The 15,399-nt window shown below is 39.4% G+C and overlaps 1 protein-coding gene across 1 annotated transcript in view; it reads right to left on the bottom strand.

Moving 5' to 3' along the window:
- Positions 1-14,945, bottom strand: part of shroom3 (shroom family member 3) — a 76,677-nt gene extending 61,732 nt beyond the window's left edge. The window contains exon 1 of the mRNA XM_067424755.1: positions 14,173-14,945. Within this exon, the coding sequence (XP_067280856.1) occupies positions 14,173-14,319 (147 nt within the window). The 5' untranslated portion in view covers positions 14,320-14,945. The remainder of the gene's footprint in view (positions 1-14,172) is intronic.
- Between the last annotated feature and the right edge of the window lie 454 nt (positions 14,946-15,399).

Raw genomic sequence — 15,399 nt, 5'->3', positions numbered from 1 at the left:
GGGTGGGGGGTAATATTAGAGAAAGCAACCAATAATCTGGTAATATTTATGACAACCGTTCTGTTGAGGTTTTCTTGTGGTTAATTAAAAGAGATTGCAAAGCGTTGTACATTAGCAAATTTACATTAAAAAAAGCATTCTTTTCAAGACGCATTCATTGTACAGCTCATAGACCCTAAAAAAATATGGACGACTCGACATCATCCGTTTCTGCTTGGCAGATTTGAAGCTTTCAGGCAGCCTTGCACGGCGCGGACATCTTGGGACCGAGTCTGCGCAGTAGCGATTTCGGGACCGGAGTTGCACAGTAGAGCGCAGGAAGTAGAGCAGGAAGTACAGTCGCGATATCAAAAGCCCGCCCACACTCTCGCAGATGCAGAACAATTAATTATGTTGGTGTGAAATAAACAGTTATGGAAATGTAGAAATTGAAGCTAAAGCTCTAATCTGCTCCCAAAAATTTCAAAAAAAGTCCGTTAGTGCCTCAGTGTCAACTTCACTCAGAGAAGCCGTCAGTCTCAGCTGTCAATCATGACGTCACACCCCCCGTTTTTAAAGCATCAAATAACTAACTCAAACTAAACTTATTTTTAAAACGAACACCTGAAATGAAATCATCGTGATGAAAACTGCCTTCAGTGATATAAACTAACTTTGGGGAAAATTTTTTGAAGTGTAATTTTATTATTTAGTTTGCCTCGCGTCCATTAGAAAACACAGAGGGCGGCTATACTGGGACCGGTCACCGGGGGGCGATCGAGGCGCGAAAGCTTCAGTAAATGAGAGGGAGACTGCAGGCTTGGTACAGTTAGTTTCTGTCATTGAAGGCAGTTACCATCACGATTTCATTTCAAGTGTTCGTTTTTAAAATAAGTTTAGTTTTAGTTAGTTATTTGATGCTATAAAAACGGGGGGTGTGCCGTCATGATTGACAGCTGAGACTGACGGCTTCTCTGAGTGAAGTTGTCACTGAGGCGCTAACGGACTTTTTTCGGAATTTTTGGGAGCAGATTGGAGCTTTAGCTTTAATTTCTACATTTCCATAACTGTTTATTTCACACCAACATAATTAATTATTCTGCATCTGCGAGAGTGTGGGCGGGCTTTTGATATCGCAGCTGTCCTTCCTGCTCTACTTCCTGCGCTCTACTGCGCAACTCCGGTCCCGAAATCGCTACTGCGCAGACTCTGTCCCAAGATGTCAGCGCCGTGCACCCCCGCCTGAAAGCTTCAAATATGGCAAGCGGAAACGGATGATGTCGAGTCGTCCATATTTTTTTACGGTCTATGGTTGGAATTCACGGTCATTTTCAGTGAACATTAAGCCCCACCTTCTTTGATCCTATTGGCCATCATTTTGACATTGATGAGCACTGTTAGACCACATGGCAGACCGGCTTAATGTCAATTTTTAAACTGTCTGCTATCCTAACAATAAGAAGAGCTGTGCATAATGGAGAGCAGCATTAAGAAATATCCAATATTGGGGGGGGGGGGGGGGGGGGGGGGGCTTGTCCTATGGTGGTTACAGCCCTTTGGTTCCTTCATAACCAGATCTGTCATGCAGCACTACTCTAGTACATAAAATATATTAATATTACATGCAAACTTTGTGTCAGCAGCCTAGATGCATGACCTGTTGGATATCGTCACATTATAATTCGGCTTCGATTGTAAATTGCTTTGGGAGTGAAAAAAAAGTGCCTGTTCAATGATTAACTGCTGTACAGGTGGGTAGCCAAGCAAATTCAAAAACAGAATAAGATTCAACCTCTGGTTTATTGTTAGCAGACAGATCAGTGCCAAAGAAAAGAAGTCCTTTAGGAAGCCCTTTCAAGATAACACGCAGTACAGACTCGGATTTCATTCCCCTTCTAAAGACGCGCATTGGGAAGTGTCCCCAATTGTCTGTCGTTTCCTGTTAAAACCTGTCTTTCGTTTGGCTCTTTCCTGACAACGCTCGCTCTCATAAGCCCGCCCTGAGCCACTTCCTTGTGGCATTCAAATCAGGACATATTCGGAATAATCGTACGAGCAAGCATGTCTTCCCTTTCACCGGTTATTGAGCGTAAAGCCGGGCGACTCAAAGAAAAGAAGGCTAGCAGAGATTTACTTAACACTCGGCCTTGGGGCCGTGAATAAGAGTGTTTAATTGTGCATGTGCTGCCAAGCCAGTGACAATGAATCCATTAATATGTAACTGAACAAAGCGTCTAATTCTCTTAACCTTATTTTAACCCCGCGACATCCTGGGGTTTGGGTCGCTCTTAGCTCGTCTTCTATTGCCGCCACACTGTAAACAACGCGCCACATTCTGAGATGGACGAATAAAAGAGCAGCTCCACAGAAGAGGCTGAATCAGTATTCAAGACTACATAAAGTACGGTTGGAATTGCAATGTAGGTTTTTTTTTGATCATCTCTCCTTTTGTTGTTTTCCAGGCTCGTGTGAATTCCGTAGCTGACATTCCGCTCTCTCTGTGTTGGGTCTTTGCCAGAGGCCTGGGCTTTATCCTGCCCTGTATTTGCCTGCTCTCAAGGAGAAGATGAAGGGGTAAGAACAATGTGGGGGGTAAGAGAGAGAAGAGAAATGTTTGGAATAAGATACAAGCCTTGCATAATGTATATTATTCAGAATGGCATGCTACTCTCATACTATTTTTACAGTATGCACAGTATGTAGCAGGGGTTAGGAAGCTTCTTTGACGTCTATCTAAAGTGAGTTTTCAACACTATTAATAAATGTTTCTTGAGCAGCAATTCATCATATCAGAATGATTTCTGAAGGTGACTGAAGACTGGAGTAATGATGCTGAAAATTCAGCTTTGATCACAGGAATATTTGTATGGCTATTTTAATTCAAATAAATGTAGCCTATATTACAATTGCTACAATTTTGATATCACTTGTACTGTTTGCATATACAAACAGAATTAATATAGCTCAATTAATTAGCTTAAAATGCATAATTTACTCTTTCGCCATCAGCATTTTTAACAAACAAACAAAAGGAAATCCTGTACACTATCAATACTTGCAAAAAAATCTAAAACTTTTTATTAGCAACGTTTCAGTCTTATGACCTTCATCAGGCATATATATATATAATACTCAAAGTCCATGACATTTAAAAAGTTAACATGACCAATCATTGCAGAGAACCATAGTAAATCACACTCAATGACTGAATATTTTGACAAAAGTTGCCAGCCACCATCAGCAATTTTGATAATTTTCACAAAAATGTTATGGCCTCCAGATTATTTTGTTGTATGAATATCTGAACATGCAATATATTAAAAGGACAAACACATCCTATGCTTTAAAACAACAAAATCATATTTTTTCTTCATTTTATTTTAGCTCTTCGTGTATTCTTTTTTATCAACACTTGAAAGTCGGTGTTTCATAAAAAAAGCAACATTTTAAGTAAAACTATCGAAACGATGATCAAACACAAGTGGGTGCGGAGTCCATCAACACCCCTAATACTTGCAGTCCTATAGCGTGCCCTGGGTCGACATTTCATTCAGTAACATAAGGCAGCTTTGATTTTTATGCTGTTTAATGTTGATCACGTTATTTTACATATGCATACGATTACAAATAGACTATAAAAAATATGGACGTGGTGTCCGTGACGTCACCCATAGGATGCCGATAAGCCGTTCTGAAGCTTAAAGTAGAGGCGAGCTGGCCGTTGCCATCTTGCCACTCCTGGATTACAGAAAACCGGCAAACAGGCGGGATGGGGGCGGAGCTTAGACTAAAGCAATGACTATAGACGACGGATAAATGGCTATCCACCTTTCACTCAAAGTAACCACGCCTTTAATTATAAAGAAATTTAAGGCTTTATATAATGTAAACGAATGAGTTATATAAAAAAGTTCACCTCTTACAGTTGTCATGAAGGGCAAAATTAGCCGTATAGAACAAAACCAAAATTGTACCAGGCTGTAAACATGTTTTTTTCTGCTGTAAAGTTGGCAATTTCAATGAGATTCTGCTCCCTGTTGGAGCCTGTCCCTAGTGGCCAGTTGATGAATTGCAGTTTAAGTTACTTCTTTATTGGCTTCAAGAGAGACCATGGGAGGTTGCCGCTTGTTACATATGCTATTGCTCATTTCTTCTTCGCATGTTTTTTGATCAGGAGATTCTGTACATTTCTAGAAGATGCGTAATAGTGCCCCCTACCTTATAACAGTGAAAACACAAAAAGCCAAATTCTGTCAATGGTAGTGAAAGAGTTAGCATTTAACTTTATACATTTAAAAAAGAAAATGAAAACGCCACAAATGTCCGCCACAAGCAGTACTGCAGTATTTTTCTAAAAAAAAAAAGAAAAGAAAAAATTCAGTGCACTGAGATTTTTAATCTTGCATACTATCTATGACGGATAGCATGCAAATTAGGATACAGCCAGGCAGTTTCATCAACCCACAGTTACTGGTGTTGACACTGCCACACACACAAGAGAAGATCTGAGTGTGAGGCGCTGAAAGAAGCCCATCGGTGACATTTACACCACCCATAATCCCTGAGACTTCACTCTGTCTCTCCCTCTCACCCTTTCTTCCACCACTGTCCCTCTGTATACTCTTCTGTCTCTATTTTCAGATAAGAGCAGCTCTCAAGGCCTATAGCTGCTCTTCATCCATACTCCTTATCTCCTGTTTCGCCCCGGCGTCTTAACCGCGCTCCGGGGCCGTATTGTTGCCGTGGTAATGGTGACAAGCTCTTAAATGGGGACTGAAGGGCCGCGGCTGTTGTTTGCGTCCTGCTCACTATTCAGCACAACACACTTCACAGCTCACTATGACACACAACACACTACTCACCATTGAAAACAAGACACCGCTCTACAGCGGGCAACAGAAAGCGCGCTATTCAGCGCAACACACATTACTGCACAAAAGAGCCACATCAGACAACATGGACCAAACCGCAGCAATATGTCAGCTCTCGCTCTCGGGACTGACAAACTCAACTGGCTCCTGTTGAGACAAGTCCAGATTTCTTCAGTCTAGCTTTCTTTGACAACAGTAAGTTATAAGTTTGCATCCCAAAGCACATTCTCTTATTGTAAGTATGTACTTTGCTGGTGTTTAACACAGCCATTCAAAAATTTAGTTAGTAAGATTTAAAAAAAAAGAAGAAGAATGCTTTTTGTTTATGTAATACTACTACTATTTAATATTAAATGTTACTATTTTAAATAAATGTTGTTCTTGAACTTTCTATTCATCAAAGAATCCTGAAATTGATTATTGTAACATGGTTTCCACACCATTTTATAGAATATTCATTTTTCCAAATATTAAGCAGCACTTCTGTTTAGGTATGGCTCGATACCACAATTTTGGCTTCGGTACGATACCCCAAACTAATACCGAAGTACCGATATTAAATCGATACCACACGGTCTGATATTAGCGCGGGTATATTGAGTACAATTATGCAAGTTTTGAGTTTATAAAGTGGGAAATTACCACAAATGCTTATTAGTTAATTATTTAGCAAACCTTATCACATCAAATCAGTCATTTGAAAACTTTCTTGTGAGAAATAATTGCAGCAAAAATCTCTCAAAATTAGCAAATTGCTTCTCGTTTCAAAAGACATCGCACCTACACTAAAGCAATCTGCATAATCTGATTCAACATTTCACGCTCGTCTCGGGATGGAGAACGGAAATCATTTGAACACGCAAGCGATTTTATAGCATTTCGTAATAAGGTGATATGAGCTCATAACGACACACACACACACACACGCCTGTAACTTAGAGCTCGCACATTACAAATTAAGTTTCCCTAAACAGTCAAATACACAGAATTATGTACAAATGTCCGTCTTTGGTGAGTATTCACATAAACACAGTCGGTTGTGTCTAACGCGAATGTAAATAGTGCAATAGTACGCGTGCAAATATAATGAGATCTAAATGTCATTGGTTGAAACGAACGCTGGAGATTTTGTGATATTCGATCTTATGTTAGGCTATGTATGTGCGTTGATCAGTGTAAAAAGAAAATAAATGTCTAAATGAGATGGTTTGAATGATTCACTGACCTGTCGATCTCTTAAGAAGTCTTAAAGTCGGTTTGATGGTTCTTCATCAGTTTTATAAGCAAAGTAATTACAAATTTTACTTCTACTCCTCTCTTTATTAATTCGTTTTGGGCATCTTGAGTGAGATTCAACTGCTTTATCCATTTTGTTCGTCTATGTTGTTGTCACATTTGCCGGTTGTTTCGGGTCAGTTTGGGTAGCGCGCTGCCATCTAGTGGTGAACTTCGGAAAAGCAGCATATACCGAAATGTGCCAAGTAAGTGATCAGGACCCCGACGCGAAGCGGAGGGGTGTTGCATCACTCTGAAGGGGTTTATTCTGCTATAACAACCGGCTGGGTGTACATTATCCCGCTTATTATATCCCGGGGGCGGCAGTGGCTCATGTAGATTGTCTACAAACCGAAAGGTTGGTGGTTCGATCCCCGGTTCCACCTGACCAAGTGTCGAAGTGTCCATGAGCAAGACACCTAACCCCAGCTGCTCCCGACGAGCTGATGGCGCCTTACATGACTGACATCGCCGTCGGTGTATGAATGGGTGAATGTGAGGCAAAAATGTAAAGCGCTTTGGATAAAGGCGCTATATAAATGCAGTCCATTTACCATTTACCAGTCCATTTATTACACGGCTATTAGTCTCAAAAAAATAATTATTAGACAAAATATTGTCTTGAGATTAATTATTTTATTAGCGCTTACGCAAAGCTTCCGCGAAGAAAAACAGTTCCAACCTGCTTTAAGCCTTTATCTACTGCTCAAGATTTGCCATATGTATGCCCTTGCTAAATGTTGAAAATGAATGCTGAAAGGGTTAGTTCACCCAAAAATGAAACCAATTGATTTACTCAGCCTCAAGTTACCATGTGTATATGACACTCTTCTTTCAGACAAATACAATCGGAGTTATATTTAAAAAGTCCAGGCTAACCTTAATCCAAGCAGTAGTTGTAGTTGTTTGAAGTCCATAAAAAATGCAGCTGTCTGTCAAATAACGTGCTCCACACGACTCCGATGGGTTAATAGAGCCTTCTGAGTCGAATCGATGCGTTTGTGTAAGAAAAATATCTATATTAAAAACGTTATAAAGGAAACCTGCCTTGAAGTCTTCCATTGTAACCCACGGCTGTTTAAGCCACAAGATGGCGCCAGCGTTAAGCACAGAAGTAGCACCGGTCAAGATAACTCGCAGTACCCGTATGAGCGGGTGTTATCTGGAAATATCATACCGCTGGAATGCGCGATTGACCAATCAGAATCAAGTATTTCACAGCGCTGTGTAATAAATTGTAATAATGTTTTACTGCATTTTTTATCAAATACATGCTTTGGTTAGCATAATTTTTTTTTTTTTAAATCTTGCAGACCAAAAAACATTTGAATGGCAGAGTACTGTACATTATGTATTACGTAATAAGTATACCAATATTGGGATAGCCTACCATGGAATAATATTGTGTATTTACACCATAGATTGTACTTTTTGTATTTGCATCTAGACAAAATGAATTAATACGTAACTTTTAATTCAACTTTAACAAACATTTTGATCATCTCAAAATGGACAATTCTCAGCCACTGTTTCGATCCATAAACCCTATACACAGATGCAGTCCACAGAAACATTACATAGGCACCTTTGACACTTTGATTTAGGATGCATTTACCCTAATCTTGCATGCTATTTAGGAGGAACAGAATGCAAATTGGGATGCAGCCAAATAGATTTATTCAATCTGAATGCAAATTATGTGATCTGTACGGACTTGATTTCAGGAGAGACTGAATTTGCTTTTGCTATATGCAATTCTAAAATTACACTTGGGTCGGATTGGGTGTGCAGATCCTTATGCTTTGGAAACATCTGTTTCCAAGCAGAAAACATTATTGTAATCAATTCCTGTTTATGCAGTTGAACATAACAGGTACTGTATACACAAACGCAGGAGTGCAGGGGATCTGGGATCCTATTGTCATGGCAGCAGCAAATCCACAAACTATCTAGATACTTTGTTGTTTTTCTGAGAGGCTAGAGAGAGAGATTGGAGTCGGGCAACAGAGGACATTACTCAAGACCCAAAATCCAGAGCACCAAATAAGGCAGGACGAGGATCTCCTCTGTTTTCGCCTGTTTCCATCCAAGAATTACTCCCTGTTTAAGAAAAACACCTCCAAACACATACAGCCATGCATTTTAATCAAATGAAACTTTTATATCAAGTTGTAAATCAAAAATTTTAATGTTCACGAGCAATAAAATGCAGGGGTGCAGTTATAAAGTGTTTTTTAGTAGAACTCCACAAATAACTTTTATTATCTAATTCTCGTTTCATCTATGTACTGACGCTTCAATGAAGCTAGAAACTAAAACACTGATCTGAAAATCCCCCCCCCTCACACAAACACACATACACACACACACACACACACACACACACAATCTCAAGAAGCCAATAAGTTTTAAATATGGGTTTTGCTGAATAATAAAAAATAAAAATACATTATTGGTTTAACCTAAATTTTAAGAAGTAACATGCTTTTTTGCGCAAAATAATTTAAATCTACAAAATATTACTGCATTTTCCAACATGTGTTATCAAAGGACCACGACAATGTTGTGTTGACACGTGAGCAAACGTTGTTTTGTAAATGCATGTTGGTGATTAATATATTCTACATTTTATGTTTTTAAATGTTTTTGCACTCGCATTGCTTCATAAAATGCGGTTAAACCAGCGGAGTCACATGGATTTCTTTTATAATAGCTTCACTACCTTTCTGGGGATGAAAGTGGTAATTGCGTATAGCTGTCAATTGAGGGACAGAAAGCTCTCAGATATCATCAAAAATATCTTAATTTATGTTTTGCAGATGAATGAAAGTCTTACAGGATTGGAACTACACGAGGGTGAGTAAGTGCGTCACGATGCGTTGTGGCCTCAATTTCAATATTACTACACGTCTAAATTTGTGTCAATGAATACAAGTATTCAGATATATATGAACTCCCTTTTTATTTGATCTTCTCCTAGAAAGTACACTCCCTGAATTTAGCAAACATATCAAACAACTAAAGTCCGAATACAGCACATGACAGTACCATTTAGAGATAAACACTAGTAAATAATAAAGGCGTATGTTAAAGCTCACACACTCGCACACAGCCTTGTGGACACACTCACACGGTTTAAATGTTAAAATAATAGCTGTATTTTTTTATTACTCGCTTTTGTGTTTCACCTCCCTCCTCCATTTTACACTAGTGCAAGAAGCGCATATGTGACGAATGATGTCAGAGAAATGTCAGTTGGTTATCAACGATTATGGTTTCTTGCTGCATCAATGCAGAATCTTCCACATTGCGATGCACAAATTTTAAAAGTAATTAATGACAGAATTTAAATTTTTGGGTGAACTAACCCTTTAAAGCTACACTGTGTGACTTTTTTTTTGTTTATTCTTAGCTAAAAACACTTATTCTTTCAAAAATATATGTCATTAATGTATATTTACTTCTTTCAAGTAATAAAGTATTCTCGTAAGTTAATAATATGCCATTGAAAATACATACGGGTGAGGGGTTCGAATGCCGGTCGCCATGTTGGCCCTCCATCTTGAAAGTACATTAGCCAAAGAGGGACATACCCGTAAATTCAAGCTTCACCTTTCGCGTTTTAACCTCGATGGCACCGTGTCGAATGAGAAGAGGGGGATTGCCATATTAATCTTGGACTAAATCGGCCACGGTAGGGGTTAAAACGAAATCAGAATTGAGAGGAACAGAAACTATTATTCACTGAATGGTCATATACCTTTACACCGCTAGATGGGGGAAAATATCACACAGTGTAGCTTTAAGCTCCACAAATAACCATTATTCTTTAATTTTCCAGTTTCATATGTACACAAAAAAAAACCTAGAAACCAAAACATTTCTCTGAAGAACCAATAATGACAATCTTAAAGGACTATGGGAACTCAACACTATAGAGCCAAAATGTTTTAAAAGTGTTTTTGCTGAAAACAAACATCACTGAGCTAATGACTTGTCTGACTATCATGGAGTCTGCTCTGTATTTTCTACTGCACAAGAGGCGTGATCGACGAGCATAATTTAAAAATGACTTTACGCAATTGGATATTCTTCAACCAATCAGACAACAAAAGACGTGATCAACAAGCAACGACCCATCGCTTCTCTATCCGTCATCGTGTTAAACCCGCCAATAGCTTGCCAACTGGATAAGCCAGTCTGTGATTGGTTCCCACAAAAGTGTAACAGAAGCAGTAAAAATAAATGTACAGGTTTCCAGACTGAGTTGTAGAAAGAAATCAAATCGATGGCAGATCAGGCTGGGTTTACCCAGTCTAAGTCATGACTGGACGAAAAGGATAAATTACATGATTAATACTCCAGGAAAGTTGAGTCCGGGAAATTAATATTCCTACATGAGATCTTCCAGTATTAGTCACAAAACCAGCTCAGGGACTGTTGCTCAATTTCATGATTGTAAGCACCTGCTGAAGTTCATGTTGAGTCTAATAATATTCTATTTGTTACTTCCCAGAAAACAAGTGTAGTTCCCCCCATTGATCATTTGCTGTCTACCACACACATCCTGTTGCATGCTGACTTTGGACTGATTTAAGTGAGATCCAAGGGTTCATAATCTCTTGCACGGCTAAACTTACAGATACACACTCACAAACACATGTGCTGCAGAGGAGAGATAAAACTCTTATCCACTTCGAGGGAAACGCCAATGATGCCAACAATTAGTCTCCATTATTCTCCAAAAATAAAGCCGGTGGGTCAAGTGAGACAGAATATCTTCACATTTATATCATATATGAAGAAAGAAAGAATAAAACAGGAATTCTCCTGTGAGGCATGTTACAGGCATTCCACTCTCTGGCCTGGGCTGGCCATGAGCCTCCCTGACTGTAGTGCTGATTAGCCGACATGACTGATGAGTACTGATCCAGTACAGTGCGAAAGAGCTCATTCTGATCACAAGATCAGAGATTAACCACCAGTTTGCAGCCAGGAATCACACTGTGCAGACCTGAATAGATGAATTTGTTCTGATCAATACGACAGAAGTGTCGTCGGACAAAAATGTACTAATTAGAGCCCTTCCTTTCGTTACAAAACTGCTAACTTTGGAAACTTGAGTTGCTTATTTGTAATAAGTTAAACTAATGTGACCAGATAAGTCTACAGCTTCTGTTGGTTTACTTTCTAACTGAGAAGGAAATGAGTTATGTTTCCTGTTTCGAAGAAAATAAATACATGGGTCAGGAATCTCCCATTAATTCCATTACCATCCCCATAAAGATGATCTATTGATTTATTTAGATAAAACTGTTATAGAAAGAAAGTAGACAGTATATGAAAAAGTATTAGCGTTTGGTGTGTGGTTGATGTCCAATGTCGCTAGCTGAGCAGAAATACATAATCATGTTTTCCTTGGTCACCTTAAAGTCCCGTTGGATTTTCTCCTTGGCATAAAGGTTGAGAGGTCTATCTATCACTGTTTTCTCATGTTTGTGGAGTTCGATTCTGGAGTAAATATACAGGCAATAATCTGTGTGTTTCCACAGCTTTTTAAAAATGGAGGGTACTGGCGTTTCAACGTGCGTTCGGCCAATAAGCGCTCACTTAAGTCACTGGTAGTTCCTATTGTGCTGGGTTGGACTCTACTCTGAAGCAGGGGCTAATTAAGATGCCTAAATTAGTTCCCCAAAAAGAAGTTCCTAGAACTAAAACGTACCTAGTTCCTGCGGTGCGAACACACCAACATCACGGGACTTCCGCTAATAGTTCTGAACTACGAAAAGGTGCGAAAGCCCCGTGATGCTGATTTCTACCCTTTTGCCAAATAGGTAAGAAAATGTCAACATCCATAATGCATTGGGCATAATGCCGTCCACGGCCACACACAGTCTGCAATAGATGCACTTGACCAGAGTGCTTAACAAAGTCAAATACTGCCTTGCTTTAGTGGCAAATACTTCTTAGCAAAATTTGTGTCATAATGGTGTTGACTTGTTATTGTTTCTGGGTGCAATAGTAAGAGTAAACTTGTAGCGGGAGTGAATTGCTTCTGGTGTCCAGTGAAGGATCCAGCACATTGTAAGTAGTTGACCCATCGTCCCTAGATCTAGGGATGAGAATATCATAAAGACTTACCTAGCAACCACATAGCAGCATTTGAACACTAAATGTCATCCTATCATAAATATAAAAACATAGCTCTTTAAACTAAAGGGATAGTTCACCAACATTTTTAAATTTGATGTTAATCTCCTTACCCCCAGGGCATCTAAGATATAGGTGACTGTTTCTTCACAAATGAAGATTTTTTAACTCTAACCGTCACAGGCTGTCAGTCGTATAATGTATGTCAATGGTAGCAAAATCTAGGAGAGTGAAAAAAAACACGCACAGACAAATCCATATTAAACCCTGTGGCTTGTGACGACACACTGATGTCTTTAAGACACAAAACGATTGGTTTGTTCGATCACTTCCAGTGAGTGAGGTCAATGTACACAACATGGAGATACGCGCGAGAGATCACTTCCGGCGTTTGCGTAAACTATGCCATATTGTGTACATTGACCAACACTTACCGGAAGTGATCGCGCTGTAGGCTGTTGGACATAGAGGGGTATAAGAGGTAAAAAAAAAACAAATCTTGCACAAACTTAACTCTTTGTGTCTTAAGACATCAACTTATCATCACGAGCTGCAGGGTTTAAAGGTACACTATGTAGTATTTTTGCAGTAAAATATCCACTAGGCCAGTGTCATATATTTTGTTCAGGCTACATTAAACTTAGACATTCTAATATTGATATTGAAAAAAGCATAAAGAGGATTTAAAAAATAAATAAATCTGTACCAAGAGAGAATATGTTCCCCTCCAAGACTGCTAAAATCAATCCAGTTGAACTAAATCGTACCCAGGTGGCCACCTAAGGATCTTGAGCTTTGCAGAACTACAATGGATTCTAGAATTCCACTTTCTAATTTTTTTTCATGCTCAAGCTCCAGCGGTGTGGGAGAATTCAACAGGAGCATGTGAAAAACATTTATGAATGTAGCAGGTCAAAATCTGTTACTCACGCTGGTCTGGGTGTCACACCAAGAATCTGACCCTGTACTCAGCAATTACGATCTAGATGCCTGAAGGACGCTCCCTCTCATTAAGAAGTGTGTGTGACATACAGACCCTATGGTCTGCTGCGTTATACCTCATGTGACCTTATGTGAAATAAAACCCATAACATGATATACATTTCAACAAATGCCTTATTTGAATATATAATAAGAACTTTACAGATGTAATATGACGAGCCCTGAATGACCAAAAAAACACAAAGTGGCTCCAAAAAGTATTTAGACATCTGAATATCTGTTTCATTTCAAACAAGAGACATTTGAAAACGTGATATTTTTTTCAGAACTAACTAATGTCCCTTTTCAGAAATATTTTTACAAAATTATTTTTAGTGGATACACGAAGTTCAGTGACTCTGTTTTTGTCAGTTAAAAAAAGTCAGAATCAGAATGATTGGGAATTGGTAATCTATTGTTAATATCAACCCATTTCTCTCTAGTGGTAAGTAATTGGTTTGGGGTTTGTGATTATTTTATAAAATTGTTGCTGATGTTGATCCAGCAACATCGTAGTGACCAAGACCATCACACAGGTGTCCAAGGAGCCAACATAACCATAACCACATGTAGTCAACACACAAACCACATCTATAGACATGCCCCACTAAAATTTGACTATCAAAATGTAACAAAATACGTTTTGACTGTTTGATAAAAAAATGTTTTAATGTGAAATGCTGTGCTTGTGATGTTGACACATGCAGTGACATTAAAACATTTTAAGTGTACTTTCATAATTTCCATTTCACTTCCAGCTACAAATCATGAAACCCTCATTATGTTTCCCTCTGGCGTCTAGAATAACACACTGACTGACAAATCCTGACCCTTTGAGTGCTGTAACTGTTATATTCAGGTGACAGACACACATTCATCATCATGTGAAGGACAGGTGAGTAAGATGATACTTTACCTTCGATATGATTAACGGCTCGTCGTGCTCAAGCCCACCTTTGAGCGTGAAACCCCAGGGCGCTCCACCCTGCAACTGAGCCTCGACGAACACAAACTTTCCCTTTTGGATCACGGCACTGCTGCTGCCTGGAAAACTATTATCCATCGCTGGAATGTTGGGGAAAAGAATGGACGAGGACGTCACTTAGTTACTCAGTCAACCAATAAACTCCGCTAGGAACACGGCCAAGGATGTCCTGGATGTTTCTTCTTCTCAGTCAAAACTTCAACGTTGTGATGGTTCATTTCTTCGAATTACTTAATTTGGGATTGCAGCGGAACATAGCAAGCCTATTTCTAGCACCTACCTTACATCCCTACCTGCTAGACAGATGAAGGAACGACTCTAAAACTTTTCCAGCCTTTCAAAAATTTACATTTGCAAATAAGCAGGCAAATGTGATTTTGTGTACCACTTTTCCAGGCAGTGGTCTCACTTTTAAACCCCGTTTGTCAGCCCTCGCTCGCTTCCGACTTCATTTTTACATCACAATAGAATTTGATTCATTTCACTGCGTCCGCAGAAAGACCGAGCGCTCGCGCCCGCCGCGAGTCCTGTCAGAGAGAAAAAGCTCTTCCTCGAGTTTCCAAAATCATCGATTCAGTGCGAAGCCGCGTTTCTGCGTTTAAAATACATAGTCTTTAAGTTTTATTTTCTTGTTGATGCGCTGAAACTCTTCGCAGCCATGGATGAGGGAGTCTGTGGTCGACCCCCCCACCCTCCTAACTCCACAGTTCATCGGAATGGTAACGCGCATGCGCGAGCCGTGCAAACCGCTCTACCACAGTGAAATACAACAGCCCTCGAAATCACATACTACTACCAGTGCCTCTGACCGAAACTGGCTGACATAATGCAGTCAAATCACCACCTTGTCCTCCCACATCATGCATGGCAAACCATACAAACACATATTTTTAACAGGTTTGGTCAAGTCATTCAATTAATTTCGGTATAATTTGCACGCATTCTACTTTCTGTTATGTCATGTGTATCAAAATACAGTACAAACTGAACACTTAAAAAGCTGGAAACATTTGACTTGAAGTCCTTACCAGCAGTTCAGTTGCTCGAGGGTGTGGATATCGAGTTTTCTTGCCTCAAATAATCTGGTTATTTAGGTTAAACATTTCTACCAGTGGCCTTAAAATGCCTGTAGGCGCTTTGTATTGAACACCATTCATT

This window comes from Pseudorasbora parva, chromosome 18 (genome assembly GCF_024679245.1).
Source record: "Pseudorasbora parva isolate DD20220531a chromosome 18, ASM2467924v1, whole genome shotgun sequence".
NCBI classification, from domain to species: domain Eukaryota; kingdom Metazoa; phylum Chordata; class Actinopteri; order Cypriniformes; family Gobionidae; genus Pseudorasbora; species Pseudorasbora parva.
The sequence above is the reverse complement of the archived record's forward strand: the minus strand, read 5'-3'. Positions and strand labels throughout refer to the sequence as shown.